The following is a 26,904-nucleotide window of genomic DNA, read 5'->3' as shown; positions in this document are numbered from 1 at the left end:
CTACAATAGATAATCACCTAACCTCACAAAAAAATGTAACTGAGCTGCATTTATGTATTTCTTTTCTACTCATAATGTCCATGCAAAGGACTGTCACGCTGCGAGTCACATTCTCATATATTCATACCGGGCAGCTGTATCACACATACACTCATACACTGATGATATTTTAGAAGAAATATGGGAACTTCCAATCATGAAAGATGCTCTTTGTACCTTCCATATGTGACCCTGTCTTGCAGCTTAATGACCTGGATGTAATAGTAGACTCGTACAGCCTTTCATTGCTGTAATTGTTGTGTCTTCAAGCCCAACAGCGTTCCTCTACCTGTGAAGACTGTTACTCCTCACATACATGGATTCTGAGTGTTTCTGTGTGCCTGTCACGCTCATATAAATCAGACAGACAGATGATGTGAAGGTTAAGATGAACTGTAGAGAAAAACGCAGCTGATGAACTGTGGAGTGTTGCTACAGGTCAGGCTTTGCAGCTGAGTCGTCAAATGCAATGAAGGACATCGGGATCTCAGCTGATCATCCAGGAACTTTCTCCTTGGAGGTAGAGTGGAAGAGTTTATGGTTTGCAGCTATAAAGGTGTGAATGTGAGAGTTATATAATAAATATCATAAATGGGTGAATAAACTCACAGAGTCACCTCATCCTAACTTTGGTTACGTAATGAGGTCTGTGTGAAAAGTTGGCCGTGATGAAAGCAGTGGTGACACAGTCAAATAATTTGTGGTTCTTTTGTTCGAACAGGCCAGATCACTTGTTAGGGGTGCGTTTGTGTTTTTTTTTTTCTATTTAAATTATGTTGATCTAACAATTTATTTATTAATACAGCCTATTTCATAAAAGCAGGTTGATGAAGCATAAAACCTAACTCGGGTAAAAACAGGCTGTAGAAACCTAAAGCAGACGTGTGTCTGGCTTGAAAATGTAGTGGAATAGTGGAAAACATCATCATAATCATGTCATATTAATAAGCGTAAGTTTGACCAAAAATAACACAAACAGCAGCCAACACTTAAGAGTTATTGTTTTAAATTAAACCATATTTTATTATTGTTAAAGAACAAAAAAAAAAAAAAAAAAAATTAAATTTGTAGCCTCACACATAGCGAACCGCTACCCCTCCATCAGTCACTGAGAAATGCTGGGCAACATTAACAGGCATATTGCAGCTGACAAAAAATGTTCCAGTAGGAGAGAAAAAAAAGATGAAAATGTGACTGAAATGTATAGACATTGTAAAGTAAAAAAAAAAGTGATGTAATGATGATTCAGTAAGAGTACTCCTTTAGAGGACTGAAATATAAACAAAATAAACGCTGCATTAAGACCTCATTTGGCTGAATCAAGTGTGTTTTTTGGGGGTTGAAGCAAATATCCCCAAAGTGCACGAGGCCCAAACTCTGAAGCCATTTTAGAGTGAGGTTTACTGCTATTATTCAGACTCCTCCACAACACAGTATTAATTCAAATATCTCAGACTAACAACAGAAGCAAGAATTCATCTGGGGCTATAATTTCCATAACAAAACACAAAGTGATTCCATTAAAAAAATAAAATAGAATAGTGCACTGAATTCCAGTGTACTAAAGCATATACATCAGCCTCTAAGGTGCAGCAGTGAGTAAGGTGCGACTTTCTACGATGCACAAAGTGAGCGTACGCTGCTCTAAATAAATCAGAATATAGTTGTGCTATATGAAAACATATGACAAGCAACATGTACATAAAATAGCTTGATACACAAAAAGAAACAAAGGAAAAGAAATCCATCCGTCAGGTCTGAAAGGAGCAGCAGGGAGGACTAGTGGTTAAAGACGCTGTCACAGGTTTCCATCCCTGCAACAACCGCAAGTGTTCCTTTCGTGAGCAGGAGATTTGGGCTGAATCTGCTTGATCTCATTGCTCATTCTGAAGTGAACACATAGAGCAGATGAGAAAGTTTGGCTTGAACATAAACATTCAGTTACAGACACACAGGAAAGGTCACCGAGATTATTATTTAAAAACTTTCACTGAAAAAATAGGCTTTCCCTCAATAACACCTATTAGTGAAGTGTTCGGCTATATACACATTTTTGAAGTGAGTATCATACTTACAACCAATGATTCCTTTTGGAAAAAGTTTTCATTCCATTCAATAAAATATTTCTTAGAGGGGCAACATATACAATTGAACACATCCCAATCCCACTTAAAAACATCTCACAGTGTATTTAGTCCCTTGTCATATCAGAACATTAAATTCTGTCTTATGAATTCAACATTATGATTTTTAATATTTAGGATTCTGACGTGCAGAGAGCTGCACAGATTTTTTCCCCCTCCCTATTTCTAACAGAAACTGTTTGCAGAGTTTTGGTAACTGACGCTTCTCGAACAACCATTAGCATCATTCCTCTGTGGCATCAGTATCGATGTTAGTTCTAAATGCTTTGTGCTTCGCTAATGGAAGTTAAATATGTGGCTGGAGCCTGGAGACCAGGCTCCTCAGTGCCAGAACGAAGCAAAGATCAGGAGTACCGCGTGTCTGTTGGACTGGAGTTATGTTCCCTGATGTCCACAGCTAGTCTAGTACCACAGTAGGGGGGCCTTCCCCTCCCACAAGGACACAAGTGGGACTTGACCCTTAAATATGAAGTTCTCCCTGGTTCAGATGGAGCTTCTGCGTTTATTGAGTCTTCTGTAGGTGTTGATGCTGTGCAGACCTGTGGAAACTGAACTGATGCCCAAATGACGCTGCAGACTGCACACACAGCCGTTGGAGTGAAAGGGGTTGGAAAAAGCCTCTCCCTGCTCCATGTAGGTGTCTGAAGTGGAGAGGTCACGTGAGATGATCATGGGTATGGAGTATTGCAGTTTCTCTCTGCTCTTGTACCAAAGGCAGGAGCACATGGACTGGAAGTGGAGCACCTCGGCATAGACGTTACGTAGGCCACGGCTTGCCGCTCCTCCGCCGCTGCCTCCCACTGCGTTCCCTCCGCCACAACCAGGTGGCGTGAACGAGGGGGAGGCCGGGTCTACAGAGCAATTGACGTGCCCGCCCACCTGACCGTTATGAGCGAGGAGAGCCCTCTGCTCTGCATCCCTCTTCTCGTCCTCGGCATTCATGGTCATGAAGCGCAGCACCGCCAAGTTGAGGAAGGCCCCGATCACAGCCAGACCCGTCAGGATGTAGATGAAGCTGAAAGCCACATACTCCGGCTTGTTCTGCAGGGCGTGATCGTTCTGCAGCGCCACATAGTCCCCAAAGCCAATGGTGGTAAGCGTGATGAAGCAGTAGTAGAAGGCGTGGAAAAAGCTCCATCGTTCAAAGTGGGAGAAGGCCAGGGCCCCAAAGCACAGCGTGCTCATGCAGGATATGAAACCGATGGTCACCATGTTGACCATGGAAACCTCAGTATGCCTCATTCCAAGGCACTTCTTGAGGCGGTGGAGCAGGTACCTGACGAAGGTGTTGATCCGTTCACCTACGCTCTGAAACATGACCAAGGTGAGGGGGATGCCCAGGAGTGCGTAGAGCATACAGAACACCTTCCCTCCATCTGTGCTGGGGGCTGCGTGGCCATATCCTGAAGGAGAGGGAGAAAGGAGCAGCGTTACTGGGGCAGAACTAATTAAATCTACAGCGCAGAGGACAGGGGTCTGAGAGGAGACGGCTGCAGGCTGGAGAGATCATCAAACCTGGAGCAGACAGATATAAATGATTTGTATTCTTCGGGCAACAATTCTGATGAATTCTAAGACTCTTAATTTCACAATGCAAGTGGAGATGCAAATGCATGGCAGTTTGACAGGAATGGCCAAGTATTGATGTCGTGTATAGGAGAGAGAGTTTGAATAATTCATTGACCCTATTGCTCTGTGGAGTGGCTTCGGCTAATGAGTACATTAGCACCTAATTAGTCCACAATATTTTTCCAGTTCAAACAAACAGGACACCATAGGGTAGGTTGCAAATGTTGGTCGTTGTTTTGTTTGTGTGGTAAAATCACTCTTTATTCCCCCACAGCATTACACCAAACATTAGTGCAGTTGATGTGAACAGTCCAAAAAACAAGAATAGAACAAGATCGGAAATTCCCAGTGGAATTAATTAGTTAATGAAGCAACTCCATAGCACAGACCAGGCCATGTTGAAGTTCAGAGGAGGATTTTAATCTCCATAAAGAAAGATAATGGCTGACAAACCACATGACGTGCATTTCCTGATGTAGGCCCCTGGAAAATATTACTATCAAGTGCTCACCGCCAGCCAGTTTGAGATATGGCATGACTCACAGAGCGATTCTGCATGCACTCACAGCATGAAGCTCATGAATCTGATCTTCCCTCCATCATATTTCAGGTTAAGTGTCACCCTTTTGTCTCATAACATCCTCCTCTCACTCTTGTTGTCTCAGGGGATACAAGGCCCTCGCATGCAACATCATTACCGCCCGAAATAAATTCTCCACAAGTGGACCTGTTGCTCACAGGAGCGGAGAGATGATGTGCCTGATAACAATGGGACCAACAAATGGAAAAGGTTGACCAATAGTTAGAATGTAATTACTCTGGCGTTTGATTTGATTCTTTGTGCTCTGCTTTTATTGTCACACTGATCTATGAGGTTGAGCCATCTGTCTGTCTGGTGCCAAATCTGTTTAAAGCTTTCCCAGTTGGCCGCCAAAATGACAGCCATTACAATTGATGTAACTATTTGTGGAAGGGAAAACATGACCCATTCACCACAAGACATTTTGCTTCATTGTAGCATTCTTGTCTCATCTCAACAAAGAAATCTATCCCATTTCATAATGACATTAGTGGTCGATTTATTTCTCTATTTTTTTCTCGGACCGATTCTCAGAAACAAACGATGGCCTTAAACATGACCTTGGTACATCCTGACCTTTTTTCTCTGAGGTTGCCTACCTCTGCAGCCCAGCTAGATAAATTCATGTACCCTTTAAAGTGGCAGACATGGGAATGTGTGACGTACTAAACTACTCGGTGTATTCATGGCAGTGGGTTTAGATTTGGAGAGGCAGTACGGTGCACTGGCCCAGATGTGCCACAGAACATAATTAAACCTCAAATAAAAGTCCAGTGAAACAAGGAAATATCACTTGAGGTGCCCACTATATTATGTGCACAGGTCAACCACTTGAGCTATACCTTTAACTGAAAACAATATAAAAGTTTTTGATCTCTGGAACCATACAGTTCACAGAATAGGCCCACTCGTGTAGAGGAATGAAGGAGGTGAACAGAAAATATAGGGCCAGAGAAAAGGGATGTTTGACAGCAAGATTAAACAGTGATGAGGTTTTTCCATTTTTACTTTAAGATGGATTGATTATGAGATAGAGACTCACTGCGCTGGCCAATTTTTTTCCAATTCTCACAGCACAAACCGGTTCAATTACTTTTGACCTTTATGATAACTGACTGCCAGCTGATTTCTCTTCAGTGGTTTCTACTTATCAAAAATGCATTAGACTATGGCCAGTCTGTACAGAAACACTTGAGCTCCAGTCTATTACTATTAATAAGGTTATATGTGTCTTTGCAATATTTTTAATTATGTATTTCACTCACCTTATGTACTCTTACATCAGAAAATACTATTAGCATTGGTTTCAACCAAACATCAGTAGCTTCTGCTCCATGATAACTACTGAAGAAAATAAATATTTTTTTAACTACTCAGTACAATTACATTCTTCGTATACCTTTTGGAGACAAACAAATTATCACAATGCAGAGTGCATGCCTTGGATGCAGAGGCCCTGGGTTCAAACCCTGGCTGCAACCAGTGCTTGTCCTGGTCCCAAGCCCGGTTAATTGGGGAGGGCTGCGACCGGAAGGGCATCTGACGTAAAAACTGTTGCCAAATTAACCATGCAATTTACAGAACTGACTTGCTGTGGCAACCCCAAACAGGGAAAAAGCCAAAGATTTAGAGTCAATACACTGATGCAGCCCTGCCTCTTTTTTGGAACCAGTCAAACCGTACCCAGGAAGGCTGTCGGAGTTAAGCCCTTGAGTATATTCATATAGAAAAAGCTGTTTTATTCCCTGTGAGATGAACTCTTACACTTTAAAAGGAAGGCTGTCCTCTTGAAATGTTACATAGTCTTATCGGAGGAAGTGGACCTACACCTGAGTGTAGAAAGCGTAGATGGACTTATTAACCATTCATTGTGGAGTGAGTAGGACAGCGTATTCAGGTGTGCACGGAGGCTAAACTGCAGGCCTGTCAGGAGCTGTCAGCAGCAGGGAGCAGCTTACTGAAACGTGGGGACGACCGGAGTGACAGCGGCGCTCGTCAACAGTAGACGCAGCAGCCGGAGGCGACAAGGCCAGCAGTCCTGCCGCTTTGTGAGAGAGTCTATAGGCCCTCATGACAAGCCCCCCCCCCGCCCCTCCCTAATCTTCTCCCACTCCCCCAAACGGTGACAGGACGTCTCCACGGCTTGTCCTGGCACGCACAAAAAAGCCACGAGGGCTCTGTGCTCTGTTTACACGGATTACAGTCATTGCCACTGGGAGAGGAAAAATGCAGCCTCATCGCTATGAAAGGTGAAAAAAATAAAACAATGGGCCGCAAAGGTTTGATTGACATCTCAATCCCAACCTCTTCTGCTGGCTGTCTGGGGCTGAAGGATTAATATTGGCTGCAAAATAGTCGTCTCCTTCTGTAGGAATGGCTGCAACTATTTCACAGATAGACAGTGAAAAAAACAGAGAGGAGACATCTGGGAAATTACACGCTATCAGATTTTCTTGAGGAAACAGTAATTCCCTCTAAAATTAGCTCAGATTGTCAATTTGTGTAAGGATTGTTGCAACTTATAAAAAGCACTATGCCACAACCTGAGGCTGATTGTCTCATAACCTAATTTCTGTAGTTATCATGTGAAAGAAAATATGAAAATTGCAAACCCTTGAAAGGCGATAAGAGCCTTTAAAAAGACTTATTAAGCAAAACTAACAAGCAGAGAAGCCTTATAAATGTCAGCCGAACGCAGGTGCACCATATTCTAAACTCTCATTCCCTTCTCTCTTCTGCCTCTCATTACTGAACCATAATTTACAGCCAATCATTTAGCTAATGCCTCGGGCAACAGGCTGGTCCAAATGTAAACGCCTCGAAACACATCATTTTCCCAGAGCACAGATATTCCCTCATATCTTTACACACTGCCAGCATTTTATAATTCTGAGATTTAATTTGAACACTTCAAATCTTTGCCTGTAACACAAATTTTTCTACCATCAAGTTTATTTCCTAATTTTTAAAAACCCTAATCCTGCCATATTAATTTTAGCAGATGGGATGCAGGGTTTTTTTTTTTTTTATTTTCAGAGCTGTGCCATATTAACCCTCGTTCAGGCTCTCTAAATTAGATGTCTGATATCCTTCGACACTGCGCTACCGAAGCACTGCAAATCACATCATTGACCCGAGTTGTCATTTTGCTTTTTAGTCGTGTGATTGCAAGTTTGTCTGCAAGGACGGCAGCTGAGTAGATCCTTCCCTGTAGTGTCTGCCTCTAAACTACAATATCAGCCACATTGTCCTCTGCATCTAAATTCTTCATTATACTGGTTAATTAGGCCCAGATAAACAGACAAACAAACAAACAAACAAAAACTGGCTTTAAAAATACATCAAATGATGGTACAATGTGGCTATTGATGCTCCAGTTCTCTTTGAATACTAAGCACAATTTGCTCTTGCCAAGAGATGAAGAGCACAACCTATTCATCAGCCGCATCGCCTCAACTAATTGGACTGGAATGTCATGAGGTGGTGCATTTATCAGAGGCTACCTTATAAGAAGCTGCTGCAGCTAAAAGTTTCCCCAAAACTAAATGAAATACAATTAATTAGATTACAAATAATTTTATGTTATATAAACACATAGAAGTCTAACAAGACGGAAAGTCTCCGCGGAGTCTCTGGAGAGGGAAGTTCAGGACATGCAGACTCAGTAACAGAAATGCTGGTGGCAGCGCTGCTCTCTCTGGGGTTCAGTGGTGACTTATAATGTCCTCAGACATCTCTACACCCTGGAGACCAGCCAGTGCCATGGTGAATAATGCACTCCTCGTGTGTGTGTGTGTGTGTGGTAGGGGGGTGCAGGGTTTCACTCATGACTAAGTGGCAAAGGTGAAAACAGTAGCCTTCTGGATTCTGTTGTGTTTGCCTAATCACACAGGTAAAATTAAGGGATCTATTATCTCAGGAGTCACAAAGTGTTCTCTTAGTGTTATGCACGAAGGGACAACATTTGATGTTCTTTTAACAGGCTTTAAATAGTTTCTATAGAAAAAAAAATGGTCTTGTGTGCAGCTTTTTGGCAAAATTGTATTATACATAGGCTTTATTTATTCTCAAACAACAGCTCTTGTTTGAATGTGTCTTTATTTGCTTGCTTCTAGCCAAGTACACACTGTTGTTGTCTACATAAACATCGTTCAAACCAATAATACCCTCATTTTAAATTACATGCCATTTGGGGAAATCAGTTTCAATGTTTGCACAATTTATCTTGCGTATTTCAATTTGATGACATTCTGCAGTCAAGAAAACACAGTCAAGGGGTTTTAAATGCCTGTCACTTAGTGAGCATCATAAAGCTTTGAGACTGGCCAAGTGTCTCCAAGCAAATAAAAAAAAGAATAAATTGGATTAATTCCTTTGCTTTTAGTTGTACTGTTTTCAAAGCTTATAGCTGTGACAGCAAGTTGATAAATGAAAGAAAATCAAGATTTTGATAAACCTCTTTTATCTTGATTATATGTAGACACGCTTTCACAAGATACAACTGGAATATCAGCCAAAAACTGCGAGAGTAAATGGTACGTTGTCTTTAAGAAGTGAGGAGTCAGGCACTCCATATCCCCAGAGTGTGCATTTAGGTAGGAGTGATTACCTTTGATTAGAATTGTATATATTATTTTTTAAAAATCCTAAAAAAAAGCAAAAATTTTTCAATGTTCCCACAAACGCCAATATTTGTATTAACCTACATTTGCCATGAGGACATGACAGTCCTGCTGTAGGGGTGAGTAAACAAATTCCTTTTGCTGAGTTCAAGTTTTCGGAGGTGTTGCACATTATCACAACATTTAGCCATAAATGGCTGGCCCTGTTCCTCAACGTGCAGGTGGCCTGAGCAGCTATCCCTGCGTGACGTTGCTCTTATCAGCATTTACGCCATCCCTACAATGCTGCGCAGAGCGGGGAATGTTCTGTGCAAACGTGTAAATAAACACGGATCATGTAATCTGTTTGGTACAGGCCTTTCTTTGAGCTACTTTCCAGTGTCCCTTCTCCACAGCTGCGTCTGGTCAGAGATATCGCCACACGACCTGGCAAACAGTAACTCCTGTCCACTCTAGCCTCAAGTGTTTCCATGGATGACACCCAAAAAGTAAAAGCTGGTCATGCTTCTGGACTTCCCACGACTTATGTGTACCTCTCTCTGAAACATGGACCTGCAGACCCCCATCATTTCTCCATCACAGACACCTCAAACTCCACATGACCCCTTGGATTGTTTATTCAGGCACTCAAACACAGCTCTGGCTCTTCCACCTCCCTCCATTACTCCAGCCGGCTTTTGACCCGCGAGGCCTCGCTGACAGCTGCTGTGCAATGTCCATGCAATGAGCTTAAAAGCAAAGATTTTTAGGAATACTTTTTATTGGGGTGAAAGAACCTCAACATTTACAGTAAATCACTGCAATCATGGCAACTTCTGGGACTGATTGAGAGGCAGATTGTGAGTAGCATGGTATGGTATATGTAAGTACCATTAGATCATCAAGTGATTTTGTCCTGAAACAATAAATACAACTCAGATGAGCAATTTTGTTAAACATTTTCCAGTAAGTGAGATTTCTCCAGGGTCAGTTCACCAAATCAACAACTCTTTCAACATATAGACGGGCTCAGTGGAATAGGTTTTTCATTAGCCTTCCAAAACCATTACAAGTTATTTGTATCCTTTAACCTTTGTCTGATCTGCCTCGCCAACGCTTAAGGATTGATTTAGCCAACTAAAACTTCTTCATTAAAGTTAGAAAACAGACCGAAGGAACCTGTGACCTGCTGCAAAAGGTTCACATGCCTTGGCTACAATATTCTTGCAAAAGTTTAGACTTTAGCAGGTGGGGATAAATGTTTTTATCCGGCATCTTTTCTGACTCCTAACAAAGTCATTTTGGTCCTTAAATGAATCAAATATGATGACAGATGGTACTTAGACTTTGGATCAAAGCACTGTCTTTTCTATATTAAATAAAGATGTTTAAATTTTATGAAGAGCTCAGTAATTTTGATACTACACGCAGTATATTGGCCTTTGCAAGGATGTACTTTGTTATATTCATTACTTCGGTTCCTACATTATACTGCTGTTGCTGTCAGCAGACTGTAAAATAGTAAGAATAATCTCTCCAATTAAACTTTCATTATATGCAGCGACAGTGAACAAGTAGCCTCTCCAGCCAGAACAAGAGAGAGAGAGAAAGAGGGAGATACAGGACGTATTCATCACAAGCAATCTGATGTAACGCCAGAGGAGACAGCACATTGGCAAAGCGTCTGTCTGGGTTCACTTTAACTCGGTTACCCCTGTGTGGGCTCCAAATCGGGCCTGGGAGCATGTGCTCTCATCCAGTACACAGCTGAGGCCCAAACACTAAAGCATCACAAGCCCAAAGACCAAAGCAACCAGGGGTTAGATCAGAGAGCTATGACTCGCCTCCCGTGTGCCCTGAGCTTGGTTGCCGTGCAGTAAAACCCTCTCATTAACATGTAATGCGCCTACAACATTCACACATGCAACACATTCATCCAATCTGTGCCTGTGTGTGTCTCCAACCATCCTGGTCAAATGTTTTTTCACTGCAAAAAAAAAAAAAAAACAACAAAAAAACCAAAACCCTATCAGGACCCTTTTCCAAACATACTCCTTAGGTTCCTTTTTAGGGGATATGAGAGGAAACCTTGGCAGGCTGCAGTTTTCCATGAGGTCAGTCAGGAAGGCATTCCATGTAGAGAGTGAGATCTCTGGGAGGGTTAGCTTGGCTAATTAAATAACATGATTTATGTACCTGATACACAGTTGATACAGATTTGCTTTAAAACTCACAACACAGCTGGACTAAAGCACATTGGGGTTCACACAGATACTGTACACAACGAGAGGGGGGGGGGGGGGGGTAAGGAGAAGGAGGAGGAGTGAGTGGACATGAGCGCACATGAGAGATGAAAGATGAAGGGAAATAAGCCAGTAAGACGAAACATGATGAAATAAAGCTTAAGGGATATCAGGATTTTGAACATATAACCCACTCTGACCAATCTACTAAATTCATAAAAAGGCCAATTTAAAAAGCCAAGACATATTTAAAGCTTTGAAACTTAATTTGAATGGCAGGAAGTCTTTAATTTGTACTCGTTGCTAATGGAGGGATGCTGAGCTCCTCTCCAGGCTTTTAAGAGGTCAGCTCAAATAACAGACGTATCTGTTTCAAGCGCTCCATTTGGGTTATCTGCTTTAAAAGTGTGCCTGTGTTGGCACTAAGCGAGTAAGAGCAGAGAGAAAAAGACGTGTGTTGTGTTGTGTTGTGTAATATGATGCTGGAATTTGTAATAGTTTCTTTTGGGAATAGATGGTGATTCCCTGCAGCAAACACTTGCAGGAGAGCCAAACATAGGTGCGTATCGCTGGCAGGAATTATAACAACTGTAGAATAATGACACAACTGCTAATTAAGTTTGTCCTATCACGAGAAGCTGCATTCAAAATTAGCCAGAGCAGTTAATAGTAATGATATGCAGCGAAGAGTTGGATAATAAAATGTTTCAAATGGATTTATTTCGAATGATGGACAAACTACTGGACCTGAACACATGTCACTGAACTGACCAAAGGTGATGGAAATGCAATACATGCCTACAGTGAAATGTTATTCAGCTAAATGTTAATTGAAAAATTGTCATTTAACATAAAGCAGCTAAGAGAAACATTAATGGATAAATGGTTAGTTTTGCATGGGCTTGATCAAAGCAACTGGCGATATACAGTACCCTACTGGTACCTGAAAGTCTTAGTTAGCCATTTGATACTGGGGTGCCAAGTAAGCCTAAGTAGACTGTTTAAATATCTAAACGTAGTGGACAAACAAGTGAAATGGTTAGCTAATAGTAATGTTTGAAATATTGTTCAGCATAACTAAAATCAAGCAGGAAATAGAGGCAGGAGCTCAGCTGACCGGACTGTTGGGGTACACGAGGAACGAATTACTCACTAAATGTTAGTTAAATAAAAATGTGTTGGGAGAGGGAGGCCGAGGAGACCACAGCGTGCATGATTACTCACAGATGCCACTGCTGATGATGGTGGCGAGGATGACGAGGATGATTTCCTGTGAAATATATAAAGAGCAGAGACACACTTGAGACCCATCTAGGCTAGGAACTGGGCCAAGTGTGAATCAGGAGACGACTGCTAAAATTCACACGCTGCGAACCGCCTTTGATCCATTCGTGCTCCAAACACTGTTTTGTATTTGTCACATGTGACGCTGAACGGGCAGCTGATTGTACTGTACGACACAAACAGCATTTTATGCTCATTAAGCCCGACTCAGTGGGGCGGGGGTCCCTCTGGTAGAACCTACGAGAAATTGTATGTGAAAATAGTCGAGCTCTGTGTCTTTTAAAAACCAAACATATGTGACAAGCCTGCTCTAATTTGACGTGCTTATTTCACGCCTGCCGTGTGATTTCTGGTCATTTGGACTGCAGCCGGGTAATGTTTTATTCAGCTGAATGCTCTTTTTAAAAATAGCTGCTGCTTGTCTTGCTATCTTGTTCAGTCACTCTAACCAGCTCTGACTCCTTCCACCTGCATTGCTCTGTGTTCTTCTGTCCCCTCAGTCTCTTATTCAAAGAGATGCACTTGACTTGGCTTTGCACCCGGTGCAGCACAGTCACCTGCCTTTGTCAACCGAATCCACTGATATATTCATACACGTTCTGGCCCCCTTTCAGCTCGCTCAGCTGCTCTCAGGGAACAGATGTTGTCCTAAACTGACATGTGCCGGCAGAGGGGAAGCACTGTTGTCTGGGACGTAATACGCACAGATCAGTTTACCCAGCAAAAATGAGGACAATATGGAAAAATCCAGGATTAAATGTGAGGGAAGAGGAACACGGGCAAAATGATAAACACGCGTGTCTCTTCACACAAAGACACAGACTTCAATCAAAGAATGCATCCAGGAATTACATCCTGTGTGCATTAAGTGATCCGTCCTCGTTAAGCTCATGTTCTATTCTGAGATTTCAAGACTAAAGACTGACGATTGACCCCCACCTAGTGCTCGTCTTGGTTGCTATTTTTATTGCATCCAAGATGTTTCCTATTAAACAGTTTGCGTGTTTATATTTGCTGTTTGACGCAGATGGACCGACACAGAGACTACTAAACACTGAATATTTTATGTACCCTGCAGCCTAAACAAAAGTCAAGATTTTTTCATTATCATGTGTAAGTATTTATTACACTACGAGAAATCACCGAGTTTGGTGAGCCAAAGACGCAACCAATACTGCAGACCCAACGTTCACATGGACTATATGGTGACTGCTGAGTCTGGTTATACATCTTGTTCTACAACATGCCTGTAAATGTATTCAGCCAAAGTAATGGTGCTTGAGCAGCTTCGACAGCTAAAGCTGCTATCATTGCATTTCCATCCATACATTTTACATTTGTCTATAGCAAGACCCGACGAGGCCAAAAGAAGAGGTTGAATCAGGATAAACCCCGCGCACTTATGAGTAAAGACTGAGACATTTAAGACATTTAAGACATTTTTTGGTTTGCCTGAGTTAACCTTCTTGGTTTAATGGCACCTGGTTGGCTTATTAGAACCACCATCTGTTCATCTGGGTGAAACAATTCCTGATATTGAATACTAACGAAACACACAATTCGTATTAAATCATAATATCTTTTGTTAATGAAAATTTTAGTTGGCTGACTCATATTTTTTTGCATTTTCATACTGGTGGATCCTGAGTACGGTCTAACATTATAGGTGTTAAATATTAAAACAGTTGGGTTTGTTTTCTTTACAAAGGTCTTTGCATTTGTGTTGTAACTCACAAATAGGCAAACTGTTGGGAAGAGTTTCGATTCTCTTTGAACTTGGAAGTGAAATAAAATGGGTCACATTGAGTCAAATATTCAAACAGAAATGATTAAAGAAAGGTCAAATGCAAGCACTCAGCGAAACAATGAAAATGTTGCGGGGGCCTTTCTGTTGTGCCACGAGCTAACAAATCACCAGCTTTTTAGAAAAATAGTCAGAAATTTTGAATTGCCTTGACATATCAAGACAATCCCATACGTATGAGGAAATGTGCAGAGTGTGTGTGGTCCTCTTGACAATGGCCCATCGATGGCCTGCCTAGGCTGCCTGGCTCTTTGCTACCTTGTAAAGATATCATATGTCATGTTATGTGATGCATGAGACAAAGGCTGGCACCTGGCTTAATGACCAGAGGCAATTAGATCAAGTAATGGATCTTATTGAGGCGTTACATGAACCCTTAACTGCCTGGTGCTCCTCCTCGTCCTCCTGACTGGAAAATAACTTGTTTGCAGTTTACATTTGTTACATTATCTTGTTTTTGTGGTGCAAAGCTGAACAATCTGATCAAAATAGCAAAAAACGATGTTCAATTGCAAGAATTCGCTTTTTTCATGTGCAAGTTATCTTTTTCAATTTCTTCTGTCCATTTGACTTAAATACTTTTCGAAGAGGTGAAGACATTATTGCCAAGAGATTTTCTCAGTCGAGGTGACCTTCAAGCTCCACGCGTAAATCCCTTATGAAATCATAGTGATACAACTTTGTCTGAACTGTTTCTGAATGACCATCCAGTTTTATCTGTGTGTTGGGTCTCCTTGTCACCTTGGTGAGGTAACCACTGCCTCAGGCTGCCCATATGGCAGGAGCAGACAGACTGGGAGCAGAGCATCAGTTCCACCTCCACTCAATCTGCAGGTTCACCTTACCAGACCTGGGTCACACAGTATCTGCAAATCCATCCGTGGCATTTGTTTTAACCTACTTGGAGAACTGGATAGGTGAGGTTTATTGAATCAGTGCTATCACTGTGCTGTGCTTTACACGATGTACCAAGTTACACACCAAATAGGCCAATTGGTACAAAAAGTGTCTCTGTTTTTTTTTACAATGAATGCTCTGCATGCAGCAGCTTCAGGAGGATGTATGCAACTTGTTTCTTTTGTTTTAAAACACGTCTCTAACTTTGTTTTTATATGGCTAAAAACAGCTATAATAAGGACGTGCCAGTGCCACTTCACTAGTGTATGTTCCAGCCTGAGATTCATCAGGAGCTGAAATAGCCACAATGTGCCATTGATTCCCTAGATGATGACACAGGAAGGCAGCTTCTTATTTTAGTCCAATAAAACTAAAATGTGCATTGAACAGTTCCCAACATTGCCTTGTCACGGCCTGCATTGGTGAAGCCCGGACCGAGACTTCACCAGCATCATTGTATCGCTCTGATCATGTTTCCCGTCTCTATCCGTTACTATTTACAAGGCAAAAGGCTCCCTGCACCTTATCTTTTCATTACTGTGTGGTGCAGAGCACAGTAACCAAAGACCATAAATGCCATTAGGCATTTATTTTTTATGTTGCAATGATAGTTGCAACATAAAAACAAGGAATTTAAAAGCTCCTGATACGTTCAAAACTAGGAGGTTCTTGTTCATTAGTGCAGTTTCATAAAAATAAATCCAGAGGATTACTCAAAGAATGGAGGGGAGCAAGAGCAAATCTTTGAGTTTGTAACAGGTTTTCAAAGAAATGCAGCCTTTTCTTGGTGTGTATCCATTAATGAATCTGTACAAGAAGAGTTAGAGCCAGAATGAGCTAGACAGGAGATGATGTCTTTCTGAGTATTCTTCCCAGTTCTGATGAGAGTGAAAGCCATTAGAACGTCCATTATCACAAATAACAGAGGTCTCTAAATTGCACAATTCTTGTATTCATGCCAAACCCCGTCACCAAAACGGTCACCAAACTCTGATGTTGCACAATTCTGTAAGAAGTTTTCAAATTCTCATTTCTACAACATCTGCACATAGTTACAACAGCATGTTAGAGGGATTCTGGTCATGGCAAATAAAATATGGTTAAGGTTTTGGTTTGTTGCACGCTTGATTATGATTGTGGATACAAATGGAGAAGTTGACGTTAAAAAATAAAACTCAAATGATCAGTGGAGGTCTGTGATAAAGGTTAAACCTCAAGCTCGCTCACAATACGTTTCCAAGGCCATCGAGCCGCCAGACAAGCATTTCTGCTGTCTTCATGCCCTTCACTGTTGGTATGACGGGGTGCCAAATGTACCAAAAGAAGGCAGGGTTACCCAAGCTGAGCCTGGTTTTCTGCGACACACTCCCACATGTGTAGTAGATCATCCAACAAACCAAATGTGACATTTGCCACCGTACGATGTTTTGAAGTGCTGTGCTGTTCTTTGGTATTGGACAAGCTGGCAGATTCATGAATCTACCTGACCGATATCCGAAGCAACACACCTGCTGTGATACAGCACTTTACTTTATTTATTAAATAATATGGCCCAAAGCTTGAGCTCAGAAATAATCATGGACATCTTTTCCACAGAGTCCAGGCTGTTTACTTCAACAAGGCTTTCTTCCTCCTTGAAAAAGGACAGGACTTGTAAGAATGCCGTTTTGTTGCTATTATAACATTTGAATTACTTAAAATTTTAGTCAGTGGCCATAAACAATGAAGGCCCTGGACCTGCTCTCCCCATCACACATCAGCATGCAGATCAGGAGTAAACACGTCAGCTCAGACAGGAGTGATATTCGGATTATTCTGGAGAAAAATAGGTTAGCAGCCTGTTGTTTTAGCCCAAGGTTGTCACGGGGCACTTATTTTTTTGTATGGATATTAAATGTGTACTCGTGAGCTCCTATGTAGATCATAGCCCTCGGGGGTAAACACGACTCACCTATCACTGTTATTGTTATTATCATTACGCCCCAGTGTGTGACAGTCCACTTCATCCAGGTTGGCTTGTTGAGAGATTAAGCAGATGCTGGAAACAAATTGGAAAATAAATTCCCCTGGGAGACAGCATATAAGCCAGGCGAGCTACAGTTGCTTGGCGCTGTCGGACCGAATCATTCCAGCGCTCCGAGCCAGTTGGAGCAGCGTAAAGCTAATGCACCACCTCGGCTAGCAAAAGATTCAAACATTACCCACACTCAGAGGAGAAGGTTGGAACCATTAGGAGCCAGTGAGCTGTGAGAAAATCCCATCAGGTTGTTATGATTTGGACGGCAATGAAAGCTCTCCCCTTTTTTCTGTGAGCTATAAACAGGCAATATTAACTTCTCACCTCAGTGTTTAGACGCTTTCCACATTGCTGACAAGCCCACCATTTTCCACTGTGGAAAGATCTTTTTTTTTTTTTTTTTTTGGGTACATGTTTGCACTGCCGCAGAAAAGCTAAGGCAATTCCTGCAGCTCCACCATCTCGAGGCACTGGGGGAGACAGCTCCGTGCTTTGGGCTCACAATCAACACTCAGCCGGCTGGTATAACACCCCCCCCCATCTGAGAGCGCTGTACGAGAGCCACGTTTCATGACAATGCGTGCTCATCAGGGAATCAGCGAGAGTCTTTCTGCTCATGTGACCAACTGTGTCTTGGCTTTTTATAGCAACAGTGGCTATTTGTAATTTTGGTTTTCTTGCCATCCAATGCACTCTACACGGACCTCCAACTAGAACTGTGATAACTTTTGCAGCTGACTTTGTGTTTTGGAGAACGATTTTCTTTCAACAAGTACATTTTTTTTTTTGACAGTCTTTCAGATGCCATTTCATGCCAACTCTGGCTTTAAATGAGCTTTTCGTCTGTTGTGCTGTGGGATTATATATAAATCCTCACACTACATTGGCTCTGAGGTTTACTGAAGGCAGTAAAGAGAGTTCACACTGTAAAACATATGAAGACACGGATTCAGAGCGCACCCATACCTTTGTAAACGTAATGAGCTTTCTAGCCACAAATTTCTCATCAGCATTCAAGCATTTCTCCAAGAAATAATTTGCAGCTCAGTGTGGGATGTTATATTGTGTCTCTTAAGCATCATTGAGGAAAATGTCTGCTTGCTTTTGTGCAATTGCATTCTCCCACATTTCTACATAATTTGGTAAACACGATGCAGGCAGTTCATACGAGGTGGCAGACATAGGGTTTTGAGATTAATGGAACATTAATCAGTGCAAGCCATAGCTTCTGAACAGCAGCAGAAAACATTTATGTGATCTTTTTTAGGAGTCTAAGGGTTGGTACATGTTGGTAGAACGAATCACTGCATGTTTGAGGCCAACTGAGAGCCTCAAACATGCAGTGGACTATAGCTATGATAATATTTTGTTACATGCAGATAAGTGCAGCATAGGAGTAAATATACTGGCAGACTGACTCCAGTGCTGCAAATTATATTCTCCCACAAGAATGAAAATTTAATGTAAATGTCAATGGACAATTTTTTTTGGTACATTGAGGATTTGTAAAAAGAAGGAATTCCTTTAGCAGCCTGAAACAACAAAACCAAGCTGAGGAGACATGATTACCCAAACTGTGCTTTTAATATTTAATTGGAGCTGTAATTTCAAAAACTAAACCATAGTAAAATTGTTTAATTTTACTTAATTGTTTAAAACAAAATGTTTAATCATTACACTGAGCTACAGGAGATGGAGAAACAAACATTTTATGCAATTCATGCACAGCTCAAAACTATTTCAACCAGCCAGATCAACAGCAGCCCAACTAGACAACAAAGGAGCAAACAAGCACATTTCTGAACATTTCCTGACTCTGTTTCTACATCCTCCTCCACGGCAACATCAAGGAGCAAAAACAGCCACAGCCTTTTCTCCAGCATTGTTCCTGGAGTCACATCCCAACTGTCTGCACCCTGGACAAGTTTCCAATACCTTTCCTTTTCAGGTCACAAGAGGGGAAACACACTGATGCAGCCTCATTGAAGAGACAGCCTGTCTACGCGGCTCATATTATACGTTATCACATGTCGCATGGCGCTCTTTGGCAGAGGTTCTGGTGAAGGTTTTTCTCAGTGCTACAAAGCACCAAACCAGTAAAAACACATCAGTGCTCTGCATCATACTTTCCTTCATTATTAAGAATATCGTAAATATTATCGAATCTTATCATTTCCAAACATAGATCACCTTGTTGCTGTATTGAATCACTATGTGTGTAAATCCACCACACAAAATAGTCCGCCACAAAATGCATTATTCATCAGTGTTACAGTAAAAGCTACACTGAATAGCCAGTTTAGTGAAAAAAAAAAAAAAAAAAAAAATTCACGTCTTTGAAACAAACCAGTACAGACTTGTAGCTGAGCACAGATGAGGAAACTCTAACTAGAAGAGAATTAAATACAAGATTTGTCTTTTTAAAGTACCTTTAAGAAACCGTCATCACTATGCTGGGACAATGTACTGCACATCATTTATACACTCGGAGCGTTGATGGAGTTGTAACACGTATTTAGTGTCCGCGGCGCTGGGACACATCTCAGTTAATCTCAATTTTCCACTGGAAGGATTACGATATTAATCGAGCAGCAGTGTCCAGCCCTCACTAAAAGCTCCGGGTTGTGAAAGAGGAACATAATTCAATACACCAGGACATGAGATTAGAGGCATTCTTCCATTCAGAGAGAAAAAAGAGAAAGAAGAGTTCACATTTCAAATCAAAACAAACCCCACAGGAGCTAGTTCGACATAATATGGCTGAGGCTTTACACGTCATGTCGAATCTATTTATACTCTGGAACAGAATCAGGAGGAAACTTCAAATGTGAGGAATCAGATCTCACTACTGTGTACTATTTTATTTGGTAAAACTCCAGTCAGGCCCCTATGAAGTCTAATAAATACCAAGTCATGTTTTGTTTAGTGAGTCAGGCGAGCACACAACTTTCCATTGAGGCATCAGAGCATAAAGCAGACGTACCATAGGTAAACATTCACCAGTCATGTGAACAGAACAGCAGCAGCAATGAGAGCCGCTTCTATCAACTTTCTCAGACGTTAGTTTTTCAGCAACATGCCCTCCAGCCAATTATAGCCAATAATGGACGTTTGAAAATTTCTATTCCTGAACGCTCAGCGTCACAGGTCCCACTCTGCACTGCTGATGCTAAAACATGTGAATTATGGTACAATAAGGTGTTTTAATTAAAAAGAGAGAGAGAATATTGGAACGCTGAAAACAAGACTGAAAATCCATTAAAACACATTCAAGGATATGTTTCCTTTGAGTGTTATTATTTACACAACTGTTGCGTTAAGGTTTCTCTCGTGGGTTGGTAATATTTACTGTATTCAGGAGCATTAATACATTAACATGGATACTGCACTTAAAAAAACTCAGCACTTTTAGCAAATAAATCAACAAAGAATCCTTCAATACACAGAAGTCACCCTTTACAATTATTATTATTATTATTATTAGTATTATTACAGTCTCTAGATCACCCTTATACGAGCTTCTCCTCTTGGTGAGACCTCATTATTCGCCTTCTTGAAGTCTTCAGTCAGGGAGGGAACTTCATTTTTAGTGGACCTTTCAAAAGCAGATTTACAAGCTACTTACAGACATAAAATAGAGCAACACCACGAGACGTAACTAGCAGAGTAAGGAACTGGATGTATGAAGCAGTGTTGGTTTTTAAAGCTTTCGGTTCAAAACATGTAAAGAAGTTTATCCCATTATGGAATGCTCCCAATTTCTGGGATTTTGCCCAGTTGGTATGCTTAATTAACAAATGATGAAAGGACAGACGCCAATCTATTTGTGCCTGTAAACATCGCTGAGCTGCCTGTGTGACCTTCCTCTGACCTTAGAGACACAGTCCCACACACATCAAACAGAGGAGAGCTCAGCCGTCCTTTCAGTGCCGGTGGCAGGACTGACTCAAAGATGCTGAGCCCAGCCCTCCCTCTTAATTACTGTACTGCTTAACATGAATATTTCTGTCACACACAGTTTGTGCTGCAGGACCATCAGGACCTTGAAACCTGTTTAGATTGTTGTGTAATTTGAAAAAACAAAAACAAAAGTATTTTATATATATATATATATATATATATATATATATATATATATATCCGTCTTTCTTCTGTCTGCTAACAGCTCTGTGTCACATTACATCTCAGTGTGTCTCCGTGATGGGCGAGGAGGGCAGCGCCTCACTGCACAGTACCACACAGCGTTATGCAAGGTACTCTAGTCTGTTTTGAGGCCTTTTATGCAAAGAAAGTTACAGTCACCTTGCCCCCCAAATCACCACATCTTCTCCGCAGGCCCAAGATCAGCTTTTCCTTCAGGGTTAGGAAGTGAATTGAATTTATCTTAAGCATTTTTCAAAGTTTTCCGAAATATAACTGTAAGTGCAACACTGATACATTAAAAATGCTAATTCCACCCCCAAAAAGTAAAAAGAAAAATAAACAGCCTTTCTTTGCTGGAGGACTTCAAATGACCTGAGAAGCTCCGGTGGAAAAATAGATCACCATTTTCTATTCCTTTTGGGAAAGCATTTGCAGTTTAATATTGTTTTTTGTGGTTAAAGAGTCACGTGGTCATATTTGTTTTACCTAATCACATGTAGGAAATACAATGAGAGTTACCTGGAGTGTACTTCCTATTGCCTGTGACTTTAGCGGCTACACAAAGCAGCACGTGAATGTTGCTTTCTATAAAATATTACGTTTGAATGAAGTGTTTTTCCCAAACAAAACTTTAAATGCTGAACTCTAACCTTAAAGCTCTTTCACCGTATGGAAAAAAGCACTGCACACATTTTTCATACCTGTGTTATGACACGTTTTTTTTTTTTTTCCACGGAGGGAAATGGATTGAACGTCATACTGACGACCTATCCATCTCCCTCTGTCTGATGAGAGTTATGTTCTTTCTGCACTCAACCACTTACTGCGCTAACCTCTTAAGCTGACTGAATAATAATGATGATACTAATGTAAGTAATTACCATTAATAATTCAGGACATGCCCTCTGATTATGCTATGCTGGAAACAGATTCATTTCTGGAGCCAAATCAAAGTCTGTGTCAGTGATGAAAATAGAAAAAAGGCCTGATATTTTATTAATTGTCAGTCCACATATAGAAAGGTTAGATTCAATAACACAGAGAGAATTAGCCGAGCATGTCTGCTCTTTCTCAGCGGCAGCCTGCTTCGCATTAAAGCACCAGCATTCTTCCGCACTTGGTAGCTGCCCAGTGCATCAACAACTGATGTACTGGTGGTGACAGAGCAACTAAACCACAGCTGGAAGGTCTTAAGCTGTCTGATCCAGGCCACTTTTAAAGTGATGGAACAGGGTTGCAAACCAACCAGCAGATTTTCATCACCAGTCCAAGGCTTTAACCCTGACTGATGCTCCCCATTGGGATTATAGCCACTCATACAGTTCCATTTGTATTCATTTCATCTCTCTACAATAGATTCCAGATTCATAGACTACAGATGGTGAACTCCCTATCACAGCACTGAGCTCACATCTGCTGAATCAACAAGCGGGAAACAGCCAAATGATCTTTGAACAAAAACTATTTAACAAGAGGTGATTCACAATAATAAAAATCTGAGAAAAGCATGTTATTTTGATGGAATGCTTTTTCTAATAACAACCATATGGTCGCTTTAATGGCTCCTATCAGAAATAAAGGTTTTGTTTATGAGCCAAAGAGCAAGGTTAATGGCTTCAGCGATTAGATATCGCTACAAGTTTAATTTACTTAAAGGGCCGGTTTACCCAGCTTACAAACATATGATATTTTCTTATTTTGTCTTTCAATTATTTCTATTCTGCGGATGATTTTGATCGAAGTTTTGAGTTAGCTGTCTGAGATTTTTGCCTCCAACCCATACAATGGGCATAATTCATAATAAATTGAAATCATGAACATAATCCTTTGATTTACTGGCTCTTTCATTGCTTGGAAACAAGGTCTGAGGTTTATCTACAGAGTAATTTGGGAAAGAGATGAGACCCTTGAAATTTATAAGAGAAATTTTTCAGTGCTGTGAGCACCACAAATGTGATTCAACCCAACTGAAAAAAGAGGTGCGACTAGAAAATTCCCCAGTCTTGGTAATATCAAATCATATCTTTTTGCACACACAAGTTCTGTGTGCGCGTGTGTGTTTGAGCTAATATTTTAATTTAATCTGAGCAAACATATTGTGGTATCATAACGTGTGACACAAAGACTACTGTTCTGTATGTCAACAGAAGCCATCTGCCCCTGGAAGAGCAACACAACTGATTCACATCCGAGAATCACATGTTCCTGTCCTTATCAGACATCATACAGCACATCAGATAGTGTCCTGAGGATATTATATACTGTAGGCTCCGGTTTCATGTCTTGTGTTTACCCTTGGCACACTCCAGATGACCTTGTGTTGCATCATGGATGGCAAGTGGTGTGGTCACATGCCCCGAAGTAGTAATGACAAGACCTTCACCCCTGGAAGGGGGTGAGGTTAGACAAGAGAGGATTTTTTTGCACCCACTAGCAGAAGTCCCTGAGCCCCGGGCTTTCACCAAACCACGTGCAGAGGAGCTCCCCTTGTTTCCTGCTATGTTGAGACAGCTATTCTCCCAAAACCGTCTTTTTTTTTTTCTTTTTTTTTTCTCTCACCTGGTGGCATATCTAACATTGGTTCATTTCTTCCCCAAGCAGCTGGCGAGCACATGGACACCAAACCCTCTACCTCCTCTCTCCTCCCTGGAAAGTGATGACTGTTTACTGCTTGCCTCCTCTCGTATGTTAAATTATTAGTGGACCATGCTCAGGCCAGATCTCGTCATGTGCTCACTGTTTTCCACCGGCAACTGGTTGTGCATTTTAGAAATTTGAATTAACATCCACAGTATATTTATTCATAGCTTTCCAGGATTTTTTTTTTTTTTTTTTTGATAGGGTCAGTTTATAGAGTTTATAGAGTGTGTTGTATGCAATATGAATTTCAAAACAATCATAACAATGTTCTGCTCATTTTCTCTTGTGTTACAAACTCATTGAGAGAGCATTGCTTCACCATCAGAACTCTGGTCTTTGGGGGTGTCCTGTGTTGGATCGAATGTCTTGAGGCCTCATTTCTAAAATGACTTCATTATAATTTCAAAGAATATGAGTGGAAATAAGCGGTTCATGACTATTTTTGTATTTTGGTCAGTGCCAGAATTACTTTTAGCCTCTTTTACAAAACATAAAAGACGTGGAGAAATCACAGTTTTAGCTCGGATTTGGGGAATTGTAATAAATATTTTAGATACTCTTTGCCTGCATACCCCATTATTTTAACTCCACTGTATTATCCTAACAGTGTGTGGGCAACAGTGTATGTCATGGCAGGATGATATTAAGTGTACAGTACAGTATCTACAGTATTTATGTGGTGTGGCAGACAGCGAGTGGAACAGAGGGGGTCTGGTGTTGTCATTAATACTTAATGGCAGACTGAAATGCCAGTCGGTGTGTTTGTAGCAGCCTGTGGGCTCACAGTTACAGGACGCGGTTACAGACACCCGGGGTAGTGCTAGTTTACGATTAGTTGCCTGCATCTGATCGGGTTACAAGTCAGAGGTCACTGACAAGTGCCCCATGACGATGGTGTCTGAGAGTCCAGGACAACATCTCAAACCATATAAACAATATTGATCAATTTCACTCGTTTCGTTACAATACCGAGATTTGACCACTTCAGTCTCACCTGATCGGATAATGTTAATGTTATGGACTCTTTTTGTCGGCCACCTTGTTCTGTAACACTGTACACGTTCAAGCAAATTATTTAAGAAATCAAAATGTCTTTGGTCAATAATTACTACTGGTGGCCATTTAAATAAATTTTAGATTGTGTTGCTTTGAAGATTGCGCAAGGTTTTGATTATAAATGACCAAATTGGAGGGACAGACCTTTTGAAACCACAAAACAGCAAAGTGATCAAATATAACTGAAATATGACAATGCGATCTTTTCTTCATTCAATATTTAAGATGCCAGGCAGAGTAAAACTTTGACTTGCAGTTGGACAAGTGTGATGCAAAGAGCATGAGTTGAGCTGATTTTGAAGGCTGTGCAGTAAAATGAGCAAAGAGCTGGGGGCCAGTTGCTGCTGTAGGGCCCTTTGGAGCAGGAATAATGAGATGGAGGCAGATGACTGTCTCATAACTTAACTTTCCTGAAGAATCTCCTCTAATGACACCCTGAAGTTATGGGCAGCAGAGTTTCTTATCCGGAGAGACACTTGTCCTTAAGAGTCCTTGACCTGATGCAGATTTTGAGATGACTTCCCGTGAAATCAGTTTGAATAAATCATTCTGGAATAAAAGTCTCAGATTGCAAATCAGTTTTAGGATAAATTTTTCCTGTATTCAAAAAACTGTCTGCTCTCTGTTGAGTCTGTGCGAAGCAGCATGCACAGTGTTTATTGTAGTGATTGGCTTCTTAACCTGCATTCAACACCTCATTAGATATTCACTGTTAAGTGAGCTTATCTTATTTGCAGAAGTAATTTTTAACCAATTCACTGTCATGATAATGATGTTGGGGGCTATGAAGTGAATAGCTGACTGCACTGCATGTGCTCTGCAGTATATTTGGGGGGGTTTGTTCTAGTGTCTATTTCCTTTAAGGAATATTAAGGGCGCCTGTTTCCTTCACCTGTATTTGCTGGTGCTCATATGATGTTACAGCATCAACACGTGTTGTATTTAGTTCTTAAAAATTGGACAGACAGTATCCTGAGATTAAATTTTACCTTTTCATACATAGCCTATATATTTTGGTTGTTGTTCGGTTGGCGTAAACAGTCTGGTGTCTCCCTAAAGAGCATTCTTCCCCACCTACAGTTAGCTTCATAAAGGTTAATAGAGAAATAAGAAGTTTTGAACGAACTTTTTTTTTTTTTGCCTGTTAGAATAAAAGACCATTTTCCCCACACATGAGCCCACGGCAGCTGTCCTACCTATGGTGGTGATCACAGTGATGGCGAAGTAAAAAGAGCCTGCGAATTTCCACTGCACGCCGGCTTTGTGCGGCTTCAGCTGCAGCACCACCTTCTCCAGCTCGTCAAAGTCCTCCGTGGACAAGTTGAAGGTGTTGAGCAGCTCCCTCTTCCTCAGCTCCAGCTCCCTCCGCTGGCTCGTCTCCTTCTGCGACTCCAGCGCGTCGAAGATCGCGGCGCCGACGATCAGGTAGGTGAAGGTGCAGACGATGAGGGCGAGGGTCCTGACGTTTTGCCTCTTCATGGTGCTGATGGTGCGCGTCAGGGGGACGGGTGGAGTGAGAGCGCGGGTCTGGAGGACGGGGAGCTCGGCTGTCTCATGGCTGTGCTGCTCTGACGGAGCGGCGGAGCTCTCTGAGTACTTTATGAGCGGAGGAGCTGTTCATTCAGCACCCCCCCCCCACCACCACCACCACCCGGACCACACCTCCCTCCACCCCCTCTCTTCAACAGCTGTGTTTATGTGTGTGTCCCCGTTTAGCCTCCATGTATATGAAGCCTGTGTTTTACTTTGGTGGGTCACAGGTGTTTTTGGATCTTTTATCTCTCTAACTATTATTCCCATATATGTTTATTACTGATTATGTTTTCAAAGCATGTTATTTATAACCACCTGTAAGACTGCCACCGGTAGGTAAAAAAAAAACAACAC

At 41.4% G+C, this 26,904-nt stretch overlaps 1 protein-coding gene across 1 annotated transcript; it reads right to left on the bottom strand.

Moving 5' to 3' along the window:
• Positions 1-2,666: 2,666 nt before the first annotated feature.
• On the bottom strand, positions 2,667-26,554 carry kcnk3a (potassium channel, subfamily K, member 3a). Its single transcript, XM_029496782.1, has 2 exons — positions 26,214-26,554; positions 2,667-3,586 (listed from the first exon to the last, which is right to left on the bottom strand). Exons 1-2 carry the CDS (start codon positions 26,494-26,496, stop codon positions 2,667-2,669), a joined length of 1,203 nt encoding a protein of 400 aa, XP_029352642.1. The 5' UTR covers positions 26,497-26,554.
• Positions 26,555-26,904: the final 350 nt, after the last annotated feature.

The sequence above is a fragment of the Echeneis naucrates genome, chromosome 24 (genome assembly GCF_900963305.1).
Source record: "Echeneis naucrates chromosome 24, fEcheNa1.1, whole genome shotgun sequence".
Taxonomy (NCBI): Eukaryota; Metazoa; Chordata; class Actinopteri; order Carangiformes; family Echeneidae; genus Echeneis; species Echeneis naucrates.
The sequence above is the reverse complement of the archived record's forward strand: the minus strand, read 5'-3'. Positions and strand labels throughout refer to the sequence as shown.

What these genes read in the sequence shown, in the direction of transcription:
- kcnk3a (XM_029496782.1), bottom strand. Translation starts at nt 26,496, where the DNA reads ATGAAGAGGCAAAACGTCAGGACCCTCGCCCTCATCGTCTGCACCTTC. An exon ending in CACTGTGATCACCACCATAG is followed by an intron (nt 3,587 to 26,213) that starts GTAGGACAGCTG and finishes CCTCTCCTTCAG; the next exon opens with GATATGGCCACGCAGCCCCC.